Source organism: Labeo rohita, chromosome 24, assembly GCF_022985175.1.
Source record: "Labeo rohita strain BAU-BD-2019 chromosome 24, IGBB_LRoh.1.0, whole genome shotgun sequence".
Classification (NCBI taxonomy): domain Eukaryota; kingdom Metazoa; phylum Chordata; class Actinopteri; order Cypriniformes; family Cyprinidae; genus Labeo; species Labeo rohita.
This window is the reverse complement of record NC_066892.1, coordinates 24,323,407-24,344,351: the sequence shown is the minus strand read 5'-3', so window position 1 is coordinate 24,344,351 and position 20,945 is coordinate 24,323,407. Positions and strand designations below refer to the sequence as shown.

General features: G+C 36.4%; 2 protein-coding genes across 13 annotated transcripts in view; one reads left to right on the top strand and one right to left on the bottom strand.

Annotated features, from left to right (window-relative positions):
• Positions 1–150: 150 nt before the first annotated feature.
• Positions 151–17,951, bottom strand: acbd5a (acyl-CoA binding domain containing 5a). Of its 4 annotated transcripts, none has more exons than XM_051098263.1 (13): positions 17,844–17,888; positions 17,429–17,546; positions 16,090–16,210; positions 15,297–15,369; positions 15,075–15,189; positions 12,835–13,044; positions 12,408–12,602; positions 12,198–12,283; positions 10,377–10,593; positions 9,743–9,942; positions 9,586–9,645; positions 7,329–7,438; positions 151–3,227 (listed from the first exon to the last, which is right to left on the bottom strand). In XM_051098263.1, exons 2-13 carry the CDS (start codon positions 17,508–17,510, stop codon positions 3,215–3,217), a joined length of 1,482 nt encoding a protein of 493 aa, XP_050954220.1. In that variant the 5' UTR covers positions 17,511–17,546; positions 17,844–17,888; the 3' UTR covers positions 151–3,214. The 4 variants fall into 4 exon arrangements, with proteins under 4 accessions (XP_050954220.1, XP_050954217.1, XP_050954218.1 ...); XM_051098260.1 differs by lacking the exon at positions 151–3,227 and adding an exon at positions 3,234–6,833 and having other exon boundaries at positions 17,844–17,951; XM_051098261.1 differs by lacking the exon at positions 151–3,227 and adding an exon at positions 3,234–6,833 and having other exon boundaries at positions 17,859–17,915.
• A 969-nt stretch (positions 17,952–18,920) lies between these two features.
• The window catches only part of abi1a (abl-interactor 1a), a 71,752-nt gene continuing 69,727 nt past the window's right edge, over positions 18,921–20,945 (top strand). For 3 of the 9 annotated variants that reach the window (XM_051098256.1, XM_051098254.1, XM_051098257.1), the window contains exon 1: positions 18,924–19,122. In XM_051098256.1, coding sequence (XP_050954213.1) covers positions 19,006–19,122 — 117 coding nt within the window. In that variant the 5' untranslated portion in view covers positions 18,924–19,005. Of the gene's footprint in view, positions 19,123–20,945 lie in introns of all 9 variants that reach the window. The other 6 variants (XM_051098252.1, XM_051098250.1, XM_051098251.1 and 3 more) reach the window with 4 other exon arrangements.

The window sequence follows — 20,945 nt, the reverse complement described above, 5'->3', positions numbered from 1 at the left end:
ACGTGTAATCCGACAGATTACAGTACAATTTTTGTCATGTAATTTGTAATCAGTAATGGATTACAGTGTGTAACTGATTGATATAAAAATACTGATGATGTTAGTGTGAATGCAGCATTAAATATAGTGCAATATGGGAATATAAACCACTCAGATTTTCAAAACTTTTAATAATGCTTTAGTCTAACATATTGAATGACATGTATTGTGACAGTGATGAAACATGCGTTGATCATCTGCCCTGAAGGCAAATTTATGCAAAATCTGCAATGGTTAATAGGAACATAGTGTGTTCAGTCCAAACAAAAGCATTAAATCGAGCCTTATGCTCTGAAGATGATTCAAAATAGTATTACAGACATGAATTATATATGCAGATGCTACATTACAGTATAGTACAATTAAAATATAACTTTTCCATGTATATATTTTTGCACATTTCTAATATACAGTTATTAAAAGAATTATTAACATTATTGACTAATTTACACAAACTACAAGGAAACAAAACACTTGCATTTCTCAGTTAAAAAAAAAAAAGCCCATGTAAATGATTCATTAGATTACAGCCTTATATTAGTCTTAGGGCTCTAAACATTACAAATATTACTTGTTTCAGCTCTTAATTTATCACCTTCTTCACATTCATCCAAAGTGCTTTACTATTCAACCCGGGTAGTTTTCGATCTGAGTTACGTCCTGCAAACACTGACAAAGGTTTTGAACTTTTCATGCATACAGTCCTTGTAGTAATATTCAAATAATTCACCATAGCCATGAATTAACATTAGTGACGATGCAAGCATGTTGAGAAATGCACTGACAAAAAACAGTGGACCCAAAAATATTTGCACACTTGAGTGACACTAATGTCTGAACGTCATCTGCAAACCAATCATTCTTTTCTGGAAGTCCACTTCCAGAACAAAAAATTAAAGATAATGTACTCACCCCTTGTCATCCAAGATGTTCATGTCTGTCTTTCTTCGGTCATAAACAAATTATGTTTTTTGAAGAAAACATTTCAGGACCTCTATGGTGCCCCAAGTTTGAACTTCCAAAATGTAGTTTAAATGCGGCTTCAAACGATCCCAAATGCGGTTGTAAACAATCTCAGCTGAGGAAGAATCTTATCTAGTGAAATGATCGGTTATTTTCATAAAAAGAATGCAATTTATATACTTTTTAATCTCAAACTCTCATCTTGTCTCGCTCTGCCTGAACGGTTTTCTCCGGTTCATGACAGTTGGGGTATTCCCATCTTATGTTCTCCCTCAACTTCTAAATCTTCCTATAATTTTGTTTCACCTTTTTTGTTAAGGGTGTTTGATCTTCTTTGCACATTCACTTTGCAAAGACTGGGTCGGTACTTCTGCAGTGATGTAGGATGATTTTGAAATGATTTTTGAAGTTGAGAGAGAAAATATGATTGGAGTTTTTCAACATACCCTAACTGTCTTGAACCAGAACACACAGAGTTCAGGGAGAACAAGACGAGAAAGAATAACAAGACAAGAAAATAACCGATAGTTTTGCTAGATAAGACCCTTCTTCCTCGGTTGGGATCATTTAGGATTAGCATTTAGGATCGTTTTAAGCTGCATTTAAACTGCATTTTGGAAGTTCAAAAGTGGGGCACCATAGCAGTCCATTATATGGGGGAAAATTCTGAAATGTTTCCCCTCAAAAAAACAATTTCTTTATGACTGAAGAAAGAAAGACATGAACATCTCGGATGACAAGGGGGTGAGTACATTATCAGTAAATATTTGTTCTGGAAGTGGATTTCTCCTTTAACCTACACTTCTTTTTGTGAAACGTTTTTCTTAAACTGTGCTTGTTGTCTTTTAAATAATAGACACTTACTTTGATATTCCGTATTTAAAGAAATAGTTCATCCAACACTGAAATCTTGCTGAAAATGTACTCTTCCTCAGGCCATCCAAGATGTAGATGAGTTTGTTTTTCATCAGAACAGATTTGGAGAAATTTAGCATTACGTCACTTGCTCACCAATGGACCCACTGCAGTGAATGGGTGCCGTCAGAATGAGTGTCCAAACAGCTGATAAAACATCACAATAATCCACACCACTCCAGTCCATCAATTAACAAGAAACATCCTCCTGATTCAAAGAAGAAAACTTCACTAGAGAAAGCAAATATTTTTGATAGAAGAGTATTAGTGAAAAAAAAAAAAAAAAAAAGTCTTAATGATAGATTTATGAGACATGCAGCTTGTGGATTATTGTGATGTTATTATCAGCTGTTTGGACTCTCATTCTGATGGCACCAATTTACTGCAGAGGATCCACTGGTGATGTAAAGATGAATTTCTCCAAATCAGTTCTCATCAACATCTTGGATTGCCTAAGAGGCAGTACTTTTCAAGCAAAATTACATTTTTGGATGAACTATTCCTCTGAGATGGTGATGTTCAGACATTTTTAGGATGTGTGGCTCAGTGTCTGCACTTTTGAGGGTGCCAGATGAGATGTTGAGTGGATGAGGAACATATTTTTCTATACTGCCTTCGGACTATTCCTTAGAAGAGTCAGTTACATAAGCAGATTTTTTTTTATATTATGGCTTTAAAGAGCACCACAGCTCACTTGAGCGAACACTAAGTCTAGATATTAATGTATATCAAAAAACATTATACACAACAACCTTTAACAATTTGGGGAGTCCTGATTTATTATGGTTCAAACCCCAAACATAGGCTTTTTTCTGCCAAACATACCATAAATTAGAGCTATTCAAGCGGAAATCAACTGTGCCATACTCATCAGTGCATCCTACATTTTGCTACAGTATTAATGACAGTTAGCAGCTATGTGCGCAGAACATTGAATGATATATACTTGACATGAAAGTTATTATAATGCCCTTAATAATGGATTTCTATTAATGGGATTTTCATAGCTACTATGAAAATTCTACTTTTAATTACTGAAATCTTGGATTTCCGACTTAGCAGATTGTTACATAAAAAAAAAAAAAAGTACAAAAAAAAAAAAAAAAAAAAAAAGCTTGTGATAAGCTGCATCGCCGCCGTACATTCAGTCTGTCATCCCATTTGCTAATTCTTAAAGTTGTCATCATAGTGCAAAAGCAGGAGTTAGAGATCACGGGACAGGCTGAGAAACACCCTCCTCCTCCTAAATGCGTAACAAGGCTCTCCTCTGGGTCTCCAGAGGTGTTGAACCATCCTTTCAGTTGATTCTTCTGCAACAAGATGATTCAATCTTTAACATACCTGCTACCACATTTTTAGCCCCAAATCTGATCATATCTGTTGCAATCTGGTACATTCCTAAGCTATGTTCAAACTATGCAGTGTAGTATGTGAAACAGTAAGCAGTGTACAACAAATTTTTCAAACAGCATTAAAGAAATAGTTCACCCAAAAATGAAAATTTACTTTCTTTTCTTTAAGAATTAAATATTCTTACCCTCAGGCCATCCAAAATCTAGATGAGTTTTCATCCACAACCTTGTCTAGATACTGGATGGCCTGAGGGTAAGTATATTTTGGACTCTCATTCTGACAGCACCTATTCACTGTAGATAAGGGGTGCCCAACCCTGTTCCTGGAGATCAACCTTCCTGCAGAGTTTAGTTCCAACACTAATCAAACACACCTGTCTGTAATTATCAAGTGCTCCTTCAGATCCTAATTAGCTGGTTCAGGTGTGTTTGGTCAGGGTTGGAGCTGAACTCTGCAGGAAGGTCGATCTCCAGGACCAGGGTTGAGCACCCCTGCTGTAGAGGACCCACTTGGTCAGCAAGTCTAAATCTGTTCCGACAAAGAAACAAACTCATCTACATCTTGATGGCCTGAGGGTGAGTAAACTTTTAGCAATATTAATTTTTGGGTAAACTATTGCTTTAGTTTATGTCATCCAAGTATTCGATTTTGTACATGAAATTTTCAAAGTATGAGCAGGGCTCCAGACTGCAACAAAAATAGTTGCATTTGCAAACAAAAATATTAATTTGCAAGTAAAGTTTTTGCTGAGGTTGCCACTGGCGACTATACAAACTTACATGTTAAAGAAAAACAAAAAAAAACAAAAACGCATGTAATGCCTTATTCCTGATTGATTTGTTATCACATCTTTTGGTATGTTCACATACTAAAATGAGATGATGCGCATCAAAGTTATAGTGGAAAAAAGACTTTAAAACTGCTAAACGCAGCAATTTCGTGCACAACTTGAACCAACTACAACAGGTAAAGCTGTTAGCTGTGTGCATTTTGGCAACATCGTTAACAATTTTCATTTATAATCGAATGCAATCGTGTTATATTAAAATTTATCCTGGCACTCCCAAGCTTTAGAATGGCATAGACGGGTGCTTCTCTTCATCAGTCCAAAACAAGTCCAATAATGTGCATCCATCCATAAATAAAGAGTGCCTCACACGGCTATGGATTCTTAAAACGTAAGAACCACTTGCACTAACAGTTGTACACGGAACTTGCTTCTTTGACAAGGGGCGTGGCAATACTGAAACACTGTCAACAAGCTGTTCGCCAATCGCAACGCAGTGGGACAGCTAACCAATCACAACACATTTTGTTTTTTTCGGAAGGCAGGCCTTCACCAAACCTGGAACTAATCGAGCCATTTGTGCCAGGCTGGGAGAAATGTATTATAATAATGTAAATTATGTTAAAAATAACGTGTTTTTTTAACCACCAAGCATGAAAGCATGTTCTAGTACACCTCCAAAACAAAATCAAGACTTTGTAAAAGAGCATAATAGGACCCCTTTAAAATCAAAAAAGTTGGCTATATTATAAGAGAGCCTGAAGTACAATGTACTGAAATGTCTCATGCAATCACTCATTCAGTGTTTCAAACTAGGGATGCACCGAATATTCAGCCACCAAATATTTTCGGTGAAAGATTTTTATCACCGAAACAGCATGTTGTGATGACGCAAACAGAAACCGTGGCCTGCACGTGCTCGTCTGAAGTCTGGGGTGTGAGGTTGAGACGGACCACAGAGTGAAAACAATGAAAAGTACATTCTTAGAGTCTGTCAGCACACGTTTCACTGAGATCTATTCGGATCCTCTGCACTTCATCGCGACTGTACTTGATCCGCGTTATAAAGATCATTACTTGGATGCGGAAATAAAGCAGCGCGCATGAGAAATGATCCAGACCGCGATGGATGTGGAGAACCCGCGGGGAGACGGAGAGGGAGCAGCGCACAGTGCAGGAGAAGGAGATCAGATCGCAGAAAAAAAGACTCGTCTCTCTGCACCAGATGAGGGGCATGCACCCTCGGTATCTGATATGTTCACTGAAATCCTGCAAGAAAGTGGCTCAAATAATAATAGGTAGGCTATTCTGTTCTGACTTAGGCTACTATATATGTGACTATCAGATTGTAGCCATATTTCTGCTAGATGTGCAATTTATGCACTGGCCCTATTTAAATACAGTCTCTCAAATCTTTCTCAGATGTCAGGCAGACGACAAGCTCAACCACTCAACAGCTAGATGGTTATCTGTCTGAAGTCCCCATCCCCAGAAGTGATAACCTTCTTGTGTACTGGAAAAATAATCACGGCCGCTTTCCTGACCTGGCAAAGATGGCATGCAAGTACACGTCTGCTCCGTGCACAAGCACTGACAGTGAGAGACTGTCCAGTGCAGCAGCTCATGTTCTCGATGAGAAGAGGAACAGACTTCACTGTGATAAAGCAGAGAAGCTACTCTTTATCAAGAAAAACCTGCCACTTTACCTCAAGAAGTAGAATGGGCTTGTCTAGTGTTTAAATATTTATTATCCACTTTGCACATCTGCAATTCTTGGTGCATTATTTGTTGTTAAAGTTCTACAGTTATATATGGGCTATGGCAGTCTTTGTTTTGATACACTATTATGTTGTAGGCCTACAGAGAAAATATTGTTGTATCTATAAGCAGTTGCACTTGTTCTGAATGCACTTTTTTGTAGTAGTCCTACAGAGAAAATTTAAAATGCACTTGACTTAAATGCACTTTGTTTTTATGACAGAACATATTTAATTTTACAACCTTTCAGCAGGCCAGAAGGCCTGTACATTATTATTTAATGTACACATGAGTGTGGTTAAGTTAAACATTGAAGTTTGAATTTTATTTTATTTTATACTGTGCATTGTTGCAATGTGCTAAATAAATATTTTCATAATTTGATTTATTCCTTGAAACTTTAATATTAATTTATACAATTGCAATGCCTTGATTTTAGTAAGGTTAGTACACATTCATAGCCATAAATGCAATAGTACTAATAATTGGCACAATTTCTTTTGGTGTTTCGGTTTTCGGCCTTGGTTTCCTCTTTTTTGGTTTTCGGTTTCGGCCAAGAATTTTCATTTCAGTGCAACCCTATTTCAAACAGTGGAAAACAATGCCACGTAACAATACATTTATCTCAGAATAACCATTTAGCTTCCATACACTCATCAGTCAGCTAGAAAAATAATTATAAAAAGGAGCATTTTGCTATATTTATGCACTATTGCACATTAATATTTTTTACTTAAACTGTTACATGATAAGAAAGAATGCAAGAAGCTAAAGATAAAATTCAACACCTACTGCATTTTACTAATGAAAGACATATGACAACATTTATAGGATGCATTAAGAAGGAACCCAAACTCAGTGGCCAAGTTATGCTCATGGTACATGATACAGATTCTGTGTAATAAACAATTCTTTGTGACTGTTTATAGTTTTCAAGTTGGACGTTTAGTTCCCACTTTAAGTGAAACTTAGCTTTCAAGACATCTACATGGTTTACTGGATTAAAATGCTGATAAATCTGTAAAAAAAGATGAGATGTAAACAAATGACAGTATGACTGAAATGTTAAAGTATTAAAAATAAATAAATAAAACATTTATTTTGTGGCACCTAAAAAAATTATTTGGCGCCTAAGTTTTTTTCTTACAGGAGCCAGTGGCTCCTTACTCAATTTTTTTGTCTGAAGCCCTGATTAGTAAGATTTTTTTCAATGATTTTGAAAGTCCCTTATGTTCACCAAGTGTGAACAAAATGCACTGTTTACACAGGCAAAGACATTCTGTCTTTTTACCAGTAAAGCATCATTCACACATCAGTTTCAAAATACATAAACTCTGTGACATCATTTGTAAACAGAGGCATATACGCAATCAGTATTTTTGTTGATGATTTCATTTCTGTATCAAATGTTCACATTCACACAGCTGCTTTTGGCCTAGAGACATCATGTCAGCCAACTTTTGCCAGAATGAATTTTTATTTCTTCTTGAAAAGGTAATAGGCCAGTACTTACCTTCTCCTGCGCTGCACATACAGACGGATAAGCCACTGCACCACAAATGGCCAAATGACAGCAAAGGCCACAGTTCCAGGAGACACATCAAAAGGCCACCAGGACGGCTTCTGGACAGTGTAAATAATGAGAATAATAATACAAATATTATGTCAGCACTCAGTCTAGGGCAATGGCATAGCTAAAATTAATGGAGAACAAAAAAAAAGAAAAGAAAAAAAAGGAACAACCATACAGCAAAATACAATTTACATGTATGTATTTGGTAAATGCTTATATCCAAAGTGACACTGCATTCAAGATACAGTTGAGGTCAAAAGTTTACATACACCTTGCAAAATCTGCAATATTACATTTATAAAAATGTATCAAAGTAGTTCAAAAGTTTACATACACTTGATTTTTAATACTGTGTTGTTACCTGAATGTACACACAGCTGTGTTTTTTTGGTTTATTGATAGCTGTTCATGAGTCCTTTGTTTGTGCTGAACAACTGCCTGCTGTTCTTCAGACAGACCATTCAGGTCCCACAAATTCTTTGGTTTTTCAGCATTTTTCTGTATGTGAACCCTTCTCAGCAATGACTGTATGATTTTGAGATCCATCCTTTCACACTGAGGACAACTGAGAGACTCGTATGCAACTCTTACAGAAGGTTCAAATGCTCACTGATGCTTCAGAAGGAAAAATGATGCATTAAGAGCCAGGGGTGTAAACTTCTGAACAGAATGAAGATGTGTTTATTTATTTTTTTTGCCTAAATATCATATATTTTTCATTTAGTACTGCCCTTTACAAGCTACAAAAAATACTTACATGTTTCCCAGAAGACAAAATAAGTTAAATTTAGCCTGATCTTCAAATTCACAAAGTTTTTAGTATGCATCAATTTTTCTTTTGGAGTATCAGTGAGCATTTGAACTTTCTGTAATAGTTGAGTCCCTCTGTTGTCCTCAGTGTGAAAAGATGGATCTCAAAATCATACAGTCATTGTTGGAAAGGGTTCAAATATACAAAAATGCTGAAAACTAAAGAATTTGTGGGACCTGTAGAATTTTTCTGAAGAACAGCAGGCAGTTTAACTGTTCAGGACAAACAAGGGACAACTATCACTAAACAAAAAAAAAAAAAATCACAGCTGTGGATATAACAACACAGTATCAAGAATCAAGTGTATGTAAACTTTTGAATGCGGTCATTAAAAAAAAAAAAAATCAACTATTATTTTCTCTTGTGGACTAATGTTTTTTTTATGCAAAATATCTTATTCAGGTCAGTACTAAGAAAAAAAACCCATGCATTTTGTATGATGCCTCTTATTTTTGTCAAATAATTAACATTTTGCATGTATACATTTTATCAGTTCATGCATTCACTGGGAATTGAACCCTGTTTGAGCTGCAGGAATGCTCTCCGTTTAAAAGGACAGTTCACCCCTAAATTAACATTGTCATCATTCACTCTTCCTCGAGTTGTTCCAAAACTGTTTGATTTTCTTTCTTATTCAATGTTCATACAGAAAGGTACAGTATTTTAAAGAATGTGAGTGACCAAACAGTTGCTGGAAGCCATTAACTTTCACAGAATCCCCCTCTGCTGTGGACCAGAAAATAGTCTTTTTCACGCTGAGCACGGAGCGTTTTTTCTCTGTGCAGAGAGTTGAAGAATGTTCAACTTTGAGTAAAACGCTGCGCTCATCACTGGCACTTTCTACTCAGCTAACCAATCAGAATGAAAAACGGACAGAAATAAAACAATTACCCTGGTTGTACTATGACTGAACAACATTAAAGAAGTTAATAGTTAGTATATATCTTCACCAGATGGAAATGCCAGATTACAATGTTATTGTAAAGAAAAATAATGCTTGGAGAAACATTTCATTCTCAACGTTTTCAATTTGCAAAAATTTCATTATATAGCATCCACAGCATCTCTATGGGAAAAAACGCTATGTTCTCGAGCGCTCACAGCTGGGTGTTTTCAGCATAGTGCCTAGCATTTTCAGCTGGCTAAAAATGCTTTGGTGGACATGCAGCCTTTTGGGCATCAAAATCTCAACAGCCATTCACTGCCATTATAAAGTTTAGAAAAGCCAGCACATTTTTAATATAACTTCGACTGTATTCATCTGAAAGAAGAAAGTCATATACACCTAGGATTGCTTGAGGGTGAGTATATCATGGGCATTTTAATTTTTGGGCAAACTATTCCTTTAAGAACTTCCCACCAATCAGTGTATTACAGTGACTTTACCTTCTTAGTTTTATTTGCAGGTGGTGACAGGTAGTCTGATGGCAGCGCCAAGGATCGGGCCTGTGAAGTTGCACGTGACAAATCAAAAATGTTATACTTCATATATCAAATACACTGCTATCAAAGTTGTACTAAGTGAAAAGTGACAAGTTGTAACCTGCGAGGCTGTAAGAGCTTCCAGCGTGTGTAGCCTCTCCAACACGCTCTGCATGTCGTCCTGCAGTCTGGCCAGAGCACAGATTATCTGTTCATTCAGATTCTGTGTTAAAGATCCATCCGTCCCCCAACGTTCCCCATCACCCCCACTGCCCTGCTGCGGTCCCGCTGACCCAGAGCCGAAGGCAGGTGACCTGGACCCTGATACACAGGAGAACCAGCTGCAGTATATGCAAACAGCTCAAACATTCTGTAGATTATTAACAGATTAAAGAAAGAAAGTTTCCAAAAACAAATTTACTTGAGGATTCCAGCACTGTTCCAAAACCTAGAAAGCATTTTAAACCAACATATGAGCACTCATAATGCGTAGGTCTTTTTTTGTCATTTAAAACTGACTGTTACTCAACAGTTGTATTTTAGAGTACTGAGTTGTTAACATGTTAACATCAAATTCTACTGGAATCAACTGTGAGCCAAATCTTTGGTGCTTCACAAGAGGAGTGCTATTCATTGTTTTTTCTATATAAAATACAGCCGAATAGCAGCAATAATAGACAGCAGAAGCAAGCTAGAAAGGTTTTGAAACAGAGCCTATATATGATTGCTGCTGTTTTTAGATGCTAGGTTTGTACCTCTTCCCCTCTTGACCACAGAACTGTCACTTCTATTCACAGGAAGTCCCCGCCTCTGAGAAACTCCTCTGCTGCTCTGTCCGTCCTCTCCGCCGTGCTGTACACCTTCCTCCCGTCCCAGCAGTTCCTCTTGTGATCTGACCTCTTCTATGGAGGATAATGTGCTGTGGCTCTCCTCGGCCACATCCAGTAAGTGGCTGACGTGTAGCTCAGACCCCTGGTGACCAAAAGCACATGCATTGCTGACATTTTGGTAACATTTTGGCAAATCACAAGATGCTTAAAATACTTGAATTTGACTTTTTGATATGTAAGGCCTGGAAACCCATGAAAACAGCAATATATGGATGTGAAAAGAGGAACAGATTAACTACATCAGTTGAGTCATTTATGTTGAAACTGCTCCGATTGATTCAAAGTCATGACTTAGATTAATAATGTCAAGCAATTCACTAGCGAAAACCAGATCAATTTAAAAGAGCCATCTATTTTTCAATTTTAACATCACTTAACGATTTTAAAAAGCATGTAGCGATGGGTGAAACAGCTTTTCGAAACTCTGAATCAGTCAAACCATTGTGTCGCAAAATAATGTACTGTTTCGAAGCGCTCCAATTGGCTCGTGTATTGCGAATCTTTTGTTTTAGACCGGGACTCCAAATCACGTAATCGCAAATCATTTGATTCAGTTCGGGATCTAGGAGTGAGTATCGCGAATCATTCAATTTCGACTGGAACTGGTTGTGAATCATTTCTCAAATTGAATTATTTAAATACAATGATTCGTCCCGATCTAAATCAAATGATTTGCGACACTCAAAGTTACACTCTAAGTGAAATGATTCGTAATCCTGATTTGAAATGATGGTTCGTGAATCATTATTCAGATTGGAACGTCAGAGAGTGGAACGCGAATCGTTTGATTCAGATTGGAATGGGTTCATGAATCTTTTGCTTTAGATCAGAACTTTGGATAGTGGATTGTGAATCGTTTGATTCAGATCGGGACTTCAGTGCAGTTTCACAAATCATTTGTTTCATGTCAGGATTTTGAAGCGATTTTGTGAATCTTTTTTTTTCAGATTTTTTTTCTTAATTAGTAGAAAACATCAAACCATTAAAGCTGTAGTTACATAAAAAAAACAAAAAAACGAGCCTTAAGAAAATTAATCGTAGCTTTACTATAGTAAAAGTGTAGTGTGCTTTGTAATACTTTAATAGCAATGCTTCACGAGCTTAACTTTATTTTTGCATTTTTTATTAGTATACTTTTACTGATCTACTTCTCTTGTTTTAGAATTTGAAAGCTAAGACATAGTTTGATAAATGAGATCTCTGATTGAAGTCCTTAAAAAAAAAAATCAAAAAAGTAGTGCTTGAAAAGTCCTCAAAAGTCCTGGAATTTTATTTTACAGTATCTGTATGAGCGATCTTCATGACCGAAATCCAGTAATTTCAAAAGGCATCCATTCGACTGGGACTTTCACATGAGGGTGAAAGCTTTACCTGCACAGATTTCACAACAGGTTCAAGGTGGTCACACAAATTCTCTGTGACCAATAGGAAGCTGTGACCAGACCTTAAAAAGATAGTTTACCCAAAAATGAAAACTCTATCATGATTTACTCATCCTCAAATTGTTCCAAACCTGTATGAATTCCTTTCTTCTGCTGAACACAAAAGAAGATGTTTGAAGAATGTGGGAAGGTTTCTGGTCCTCAATGATTTCCATAGTATTTTGGGTGAACTATCCTTTTAACACTGTATCCAAAGTCATTTTTGGATTGGATATAACATAAGCGTAAACTGAAATCTACATACCTCTTCTCCACCAAACTGGTCGACGGAGTCACAGTACACCTCGCTGTCCGAATCACTGGCTACGTGGTGAGAACTGGACATGTCTTCTGTTTTATATACATAGAGAATGATTCAGATCAGTTTCATTTAATTTTGTCCTAGATCTTACTTTAAAATTCATGAATCAATTTCTAGTTGGTAAATGATTACCTCCAATGTCATTCCCCTCACCTTTGATGTGTCCATTGAGCTCTATGACGTCTCTGTCGTGGTTAATGCTTTCAGAGTCTTCTTCCAACTCCTGCCTGTTCAGATCAGACTTAAACCCGTGCGTTCCATTAGTGTAGACTTTATTTTGGCCAATACTGCCGTTAGATACCGGTTCTTTAGGTCTTCCCGCAGAAGCCCTTTTCTTCGGTTGTGAGGCTGAAAAACACCATAGTTTGCAACAAAGCCAAATGTATTATTAATATACACATTTTGAAGGAATTGCAGGTTACAACACTAACTTGAACATGCTGCAAAATCTGCCTGGGGAAGTCTTTCACTGATCGTGTGGATTCTCTTAAAATGACTGGATTTCTTCTGTGGAAATTCTCTATACAACTTTTAATGTGACTGCACCTTAAGTATGAGCAATAATGATAATGACATTTACCTTTTTTCACCTCTTTAAGCTCCTCTTCTTCATCTTTCTCCTCCTCTTCTTCCTCATTATCATCTTCTCCGTCTTCTATGTCTATTGATTTAATCTTTGGAGTTTCTGCTGTTTTGATGGGATAACTGTCCAGGCTGCCGTTCATCTCCATCGTCCTGATGATGCTTTTTGTGACACTTTTGGGTGGTGATGTTAGCATGCTCCCAAAGCCTGGAGAAAACAACAACACACTTGTAATATGATGCATTGAGGGTACACTTCCAGAACAAAGATTTACATGTAATGTACTCACCCCCTTGTCATCCAAGATGTTCATGTCTTTCTCCCTTCAGTCGTAAAGAAATTGTGTTTTTTGAGGAAAACATTTCAGCATTTTTCTCCATATAGTGGACTTCTATGGTGCCCACGAGTTCCAGCTGCATTTAAACAGTATTTTAGAAGTTCAAACTCGGAGCACCATAGCAGTCCATTATATGGAGAAAAATCCTGAAATGTTTCCCTCAAAAAACAATTTCTTTACAACTGAAGAAAGAAAGACATGAACATCTGACAAGGGAGTGAGTACATTATCTGTAAATTGTTGTTCTGGAAGTGGACTTCTCCTTTAACTTGACAGGTAAACTTTCTAAAAGGTCTGTTCTTTCAGGACTATAACACTCTTTACAGAATTCAGAAATCTACACTAATAACAGCAGTGAGTGAATAACTGAGGCGTCGAGGGAAACACCTGGACTACGGCACTATGAACTAAAGGCACAGACCACTGGGAGAACACACTGCTATTCACTTGCCTTCAAGTTGCCTAGCAAATCTTTCCAAGCGGGCTGAGCACGAAACAAAGGGATAATTAGTTAATTAATGTAAAGATTTTATAGTTATTTACAGTACACGCACACTACAGTTCGAACGTTTGGGGTCAGTACTTTTTTTTAATGCTATGCACAGCAAAGCTACATTTATTTTAATCAATAAATATCAAAACTTTAATATTGTAAAATATTATTACAATTAAAAAAAAAAAGTGTTGTAATATGTATCAAAATGTAATTTTGATCATTTAAAAATCATTTTAAAGCTGAATTTTCAGCATCTATTACTCCAGGCTTCAATGTCACATGTTCCTTCAGAAATCATTGTACTATGCTCACTTGAAGTGTCCTTGCTGAATAATAAAAAAAAAACAAACAAACACACAAACAAAATTTAATGTATGTGTATAAGTGTAAGCAAATGTGATGCAAGTATAAATGTAAATATGTATAGTTACAGTTGGGGTCAAAGGTTTACATACACCTTGCAGAATCTGCAAAATGTTAATTTTACCAAAATAAGAGGGATCATACAAAATACATGTTTTTTTTTTATATTTAGCACAGTCCTGAATAAGATATTTCACATAAAAGACATTTACATATAGTCCACAAGAAAAAAATAATAGTCGAATTTATAAAAATTACTCAGTTCAAAAGTTTACATACACTTGATTCTTAATACTGTGTTGTTCCTGAATGATCCACAGCTGTGTTTTTTTTGTTTAGTGATAGTTGTTCATGAGTCTCTTGTTTGTCTTGAACAGTTAAACTGCACACTGTTCTTATGGCTAGAATCCTTCAGGTGCCAGAAATTCATTGGTTTTTCAGCATTGTTGTGTATTTGAACCCTTTTCAACAAACATCTTTTGTAATCGTCTTTTATGTGAAATATCTTATTCAGGTCAGCACTAAATAAAAAATAACATGCATTTTGTATGATCACTCTTATTTTGGTAAAATAATTAACATTTTGCAAATTCTGCAAACTTTTGACCTCAAATGTATATGCGTTATTTCCTAATGACATGTCCTTAAGACAATGTAATTATTAAAATGCAAATGTAAGTGAGATTTAACAGTAATTAAACTGATAAACAAATTGTTCATTTGATGTCACATTTAATTTGACTTATTACAAAAGCTACACCTTCATTACTTTAGATTTATTAAAAGCTCAACATTTTAAGGATATTTCCTACAAAAAAAAAGTGTCCAGTCAAAATATTAATATATTTTAATGAGTTGTTTAAAATTGTAACATTTTAAAATTCTCATTACTATTAATGTTACATAATTGAATGCTAAAAGTGTGTGGAATTTAAACTTCATTTTAAAATAATTATACTTTGCAATTTAAAGATTAAATATTAAATAAAAAAAAGCTATTTTTGTGAGATCCACCTGAAAGGGCACTGTTGTTCAGTTTACCTGTGCTCAAATCTGACACTTGCGTTATCTTCTTTTCATCGACGAGCTCATAGAACGGTCCAATGACCTGCAGAAGCTCCTCGACCTCATTTGTCACAGGCATACTTTCCAGGATCTATTCATCAAATTTAAAACAAAGTTACACAAACCATTACATTAAATCACACAACATAAAAAAGAAGAAAAAAAACTGCTAAAAAAAAAAAACCCAAAACACAATACCAGTTTCAAATCTTCCACATAGGCCGCCATCGCCTCCTCTTTAGGCATTTCCCCAAGAGAATTCCACGCATCCCTAAACACAAGCAACAGGACGGGTCAGTGAGAACTTTGCTCTCATAAGCCTGTCAACATTGATGTTGTCATCTCACGAACAACAGCTGTTTGCACATTTCAAAATGCATGTATAAACAATATAAGAACAAAAATAGCATGTGCGGGCAAACTGATTTTCTGAACCATCTGGCTCTCAGTTACACTGAAGATGTTCAACAATGATTTTAAAATAGGCTATTGCAGAAGTACAAATGCAGAACTTTCAGTGGTACTAGTTACTAATAATACAAATCTAATGTGTTACTGATACTGATCATCTCAGTGAACTTTCACCAGACCAACAGTTCACTTTCAATCCGTTGCGGATACTGGTCTAAATGGTGTAAACTCATTTAACGGGGAAGTGTGTTCATTTTGCATCACTTGTGGCAATAAATGGAACTGCAAAAATATTGACCGTTTTCAAACTGATTTTCAAACACCACCCCATCTGCCACTGGTTGAACAGGTAGTCCATCCTTAAACTCACACCATTGGTTGAAGCATAAACTAACTAGACAGAGCAAACAGCAATGTTTTGAATACGCTCAAACTGTTTGCACTCTTTGAAAAGTCCACTACTTTTATTTCACTGGGGACGAGGGACTATATTAACAGTGAAAAAAAAATACACTTCATTTTTAAAGAACTAAAATGTATTCATGAATTCACAAATCTGAACATTTAGCAGTTTCAATACCATTTGGCTTTGCCAACGGGGTCCCAGAATCCTGGACGGGGAATGTTGCAGGGGCCTTGTGTTGCTTGCTTGTAGTAGCTATAAAATTTCAGCATCATATCATTGGAAGGCTGAAATGAACCTGGAGGAGAAATAAAAAAAAAAAAATAAAAAAGATTTTTATGTTATAGAGTAGTATGTATCAAGAAATGTTTAATATTTAAGATTTTTAATATTTAAGGTATTTATATTATCTGTATACATAGATTTGTTGATTTCTCAAAATTTAAGAGATGGCTCACCCAAATGAAAACTGTCATTAATTACTTACCTTCATGATGTCCCAAACCCGTAAGACCCTCATTCATCTTTGGAACGCAAATGAAAATATTTTTTGATGAAATCTGAGAGCTTTAAGGACATCATTAAAATAGTCCATATGACATCAGTGGTTCAACCATAGTTTTATGAAGCTATAAGAATACTTTTTGTGTGCAAAAAAAACAAAAATAACAACTTCATTCAACAATTTCTTCTCTACTGTCTCAGTCGGCGTGCCGTGGTACTTTCACAAATGCGCATCAAAGACTGACATGGAAGAGATGAATAAAGTTATTTTTTTATGCATAAAAAATACGATTGTCGCTTTGTAAAATTAAGGTTGAACCACCGATGTCACATGGACTATTTTAGCAATATCCTTACTACCTTTCTGGGCCTTGAACATGGTAATTACGTTGCTGTCTAGACAGGGTCATCTCAATTTGTGTTCTAAAGATGAACAAAAGTCTTACGGGTTTGGAACAACATGAGGGTGATTAATTAGTGACAGAATTTTCCTTTTTGGGTGAACTATCCCATTAATATTTAGTAAAAAAAAAAAAAAAAAAAAATCCTAAGACCCCAAACATGATCATGCTTAATATCTTCAATTTATTTAGGATTTTACTTAAACAAGGAAGATTTAGTTTGATTTATGTCTGAACTTAGTAGGATTCATCCCAAATAAGTATAATAATAATTTACATACAAATAAAAATGGACATTTTATGCAAGTGTTTCACTTGCATTAAATTCAATATCCTTATAATCTCTTGGTAATAAACCACACGATGCCCTATCACCAATCACACCAGACACACACACACAGAATCTCTGATCAGGGCCAGTGGCACACGATCTATTTCAGAACCTAAGCCAGGCTGAATGTAGGCTAATCGCGTTGACCATGAAAACCCGTGATAATTTGTTATTTGATTATGAAACTGCAGAGATCATATAAAGTAGGTGAGGGGTCGCTTGCACTGCTGCAATATAACACACAATACACAGTCTGAATGACTGTGACTCATTTACTCACCGTTTGAAGGTAAACTTTGGATCACTTTGACAGCAGCATTGAACCTCTGCTCATAGACTGGTTTGTTGTCACCCTCCATCATGACAATCTAACCGCTACAGCAAGATCGGGATCAAACCTAGCAGCAAAGTTACATTAACTTGTATACTAATCGATATATATAATGCATGTTTCTTGCATCTGTCACATTTACAGTAAACCTACGCTGCATGTTACAAGTTAATGAGACTGTTTATTAGTCCAAAAGAAGTAAACAAAGGCAAAAACAATCCATTTTGTCTCGACAAATCCTGAAGGACAAGCAAGACGTGACTGAAAGTGTAGTGCATGCTATTTTATGTGATATTTATAGATTAATTTGCATTAGAAATGATCGAAAAGACGTTAAAACAAACACGAGCATATGATACTTTACCATTTGCGGCTCTACCTGCTGTGCTGGAGACTACGACCTCATGAATACCTGACAGTCAACATACGAAAGCCTACCTCAGGCGTTTACAGGGAATTGTAGTTCTTTTAGGAAACGACACTGCCGTTAAGTTTCGCAACAACGGCATTTAAATCCTACAAATACCATACTTCTTTATTTACACGCGTAACATCCTGGGTAATGTAGTTCACCGAGGTAAGCTTACCCAAGGGAGTTTATAGCATGTAAACCGTATAAGACTACGAACTCTGAAAGCGGCCAGCAATATTTTGACGCGTATTTCAAAAGAAACACGTGCGGTTAATCATTTCCTGCGCGACTGGCGACGAGGCAACACTCTAACACTTAACTGAACATATCAAAACGTTCCGTCCCTCATAAGTGGATATATTGTAACACTACAACTCCCAACGTTCTATTCGCTCAGCAACAATGTATCAGTTGTCCTGATAGGTGACGCTGTTGTGATAGCGAGGCGATGGGAAGTCTGGCTCATTTTCTAGAATCGGTTCTTTCGAACAGTTCTTTTCAACGAACTGTTTAGAAGAAACGATTCTCAGATTCTTTTGCGTCCTTACGCAATTACGTCACAGTGCGTCCCTGGCGTTGCATATTAAACGCTCAAATGAAACCAGATATTTTGTTTTTTTTTTCCTCGATTAAAGTAAACGGTTGTAACACTTCGTTTCAACTCTCATAAGAATGTAAATACAATGCTTATCTAATTAAACTACTGATATGGATTTAAATCTCGTGGTTTTGCATGTTTTAATATTATTTTTTAAATCATAAACAACTCTTTTTCGAGTGCATACTGATAAAACTGCGATATAATCACATCCCAAGAATGTTATGTTCCTGCTACTCGGTTCGCTCCAAAAACTATGGCTTCCCGTTGATAATCCGGCTCAATGAGAGTCGCGCATGTCTCGGTTCAATGATTCAGTGAGTCATGTTGTCTCAAGAACAGCTTTTCCCGATTCAGTCTGACACACGAATCGTTCAGACCGGTTTTGTGAACCGGTTCAATTGATTCATTACAGAGATTCGACTCAAACGAACGATTCCGATCACTGAGGCTAAGCTTGAGCTCTCAATCAAATCCCAGAGACGAGGAGTAGGAAGCTCTGTGGAGACATGTAAGATGGCAGAGCTGCAGATGTTACTAGAGGAAGAAATTCCAGCCGGTAAACGAGCTCTCGTAGAGAGTTACCAGAATCTTACGAGGGTCGCGGACTACTGTGAGAATAATTATGTTCAGGTAAGCACTCGCGTGTTTCTCTGTTACGCGCTGGTCTCCAGAACTGCTGTGGGGATCGGACAGGAAATATGGTTGTAAAATGGAAAAGCAGGGATGAACCGCTTATGGGAGAGCATTTTGAACACATAAAGGGCGATCTTTTTAAAAGCTTTATCTTATTTAAGTGGTTTGTTGATAAGATGTGTAATCGTTACGGGATTTGAGTCGTTTACATTGAGGGTGTGTCTGGATACTGTTTAACTTACACATATGAAGTTTTGCGCATATCTACCAGAATTGTCTCAAACTTCAGAAAGGAGGATATGAGCATTTTCTGGTCTTCAGAACGATACATTTCAGACTGTCTTGACGAACGCCTTATAAGCTTAAAGAGAGAAATAAATGTGGGAACATGAGAGATCATACAGTTTCGCTAAAGTCATGTTTTTGTTTTATAAGATCACGGTTTACCGTATCTCATCATATCAACGCTTCCTCAAAGCGCGGAATGTTTTTTTTTTCTTTCCCACCAGAAAAATACAATAAAACTGCAATGATATATGAGTTTCAAAAATTAAACTGTTTTCACAGACAGATGTTAAAAATATCAAAGCACATCAAACCATTAATATTTCAAGGCATTATATTGCTAGTCATTTATTTGATATATATAAATGTTAAAATATAAAACAATATTGTAATATTAGTATTTAAAGATTTATTATTTATGTTTATTTATTTACAATTCATTTTGTAATAGTTTTTCAGTATTTATTTTGTTTGTAATATTTATTTTTATTCAACTTAAATTATATGTATTTTTCATTTGAAATTTAAAAGTTTAAGTAAAAAAAAAAAAAAAAAAATATATATATATATATATATATATATATATATTTAAATACATATTGTATTTGATGTAAACCTCATGACCTTGTTTATTTTATGATCTTATTATTTGTTTGGATACTGATCATTTATCAGTATAGAATATATATCAGAATTTTTTTCTAGGTACAAATTTGCAGTGGCAGAACTAATTGCTTGAAATGATTGACAGTTAAATGACCCTCCTCGGTGCACTCTTGATTTACAGCCTATAGGAGTGTTTCAAAAGAAAGTGAACTCTGTAACCGTTTGCGTCTGTTGTTTCCAAACAACATTCTATTTAACCCCTGTCTCTCTAACCTATATTTCCACAAAACACCTGTTAGAAGTGTTTAATAAGTGTTTAATATTAAGCCACGGATGAGATCTACTGCACTAAAACGGCACTATCAAGATGTTTATCAGGGCTTGATTACGGTGTAATTCCTTAAGAAAAAGTTGCTTGACAGGTAGCACAACATTTGTTTGAAAAGCGGCCCGTCAGGTTTGATGTAAAATGGCAACCCTTTCCTCCGCATGACCGAGCATGCATTGAATCGCACCGATACTACGGCAGCAACCGCAGAAGAAGATGACTCAGATGGGAAACCAATCACTACGTCTTGTGTTCAAGTCCCGGCTTGACAGTACGGCCTGCAGGCTGCCATGTGGCTTTTTTTCCACCCTGTCTATTCTTCGTCTACATCATGCCTGAGCGCAGGATGAAGGCGCTTCCTGTGAATGACTGTGTTGCTCTGATGATGCAGCAGCAGATGGTAGGAGTGGGTCTGTGTAACCAGGACAGCCACTGCCCCACTTTCGCATGTTCTCTGTGTGTGTTTGAGAGCGAACAAGAGAGAGAGAGAGAGAGGCATGTGAAGCATGTAAGGAGTGCCGTGAAGTCGATCGTCTCCTCCAGGGGCAGGACAGGTCACACTGCTGTTTCTAGCCTGCATGTGGAAATGTTGATCTTCCTC

What these genes read in the sequence shown, in the direction of transcription:
- acbd5a (XM_051098260.1), bottom strand. Translation starts at nt 17,510, where the DNA reads ATGATGGAGGGTGACAACAAACCAGTCTATGAGCAGAGGTTCAATGCT. An exon ending in CCAAAGTTTACCTTCAAACG is followed by an intron (nt 16,211 to 17,428) that starts GTGAGTAAATGA and finishes TTTCTCCTCCAG; the next exon opens with GTTCATTTCAGCCTTCCAAT. An exon ending in GCTCAATGGACACATCAAAG is followed by an intron (nt 12,284 to 12,407) that starts GTGAGGGGAATG and finishes TATATAAAACAG; the next exon opens with AAGACATGTCCAGTTCTCAC.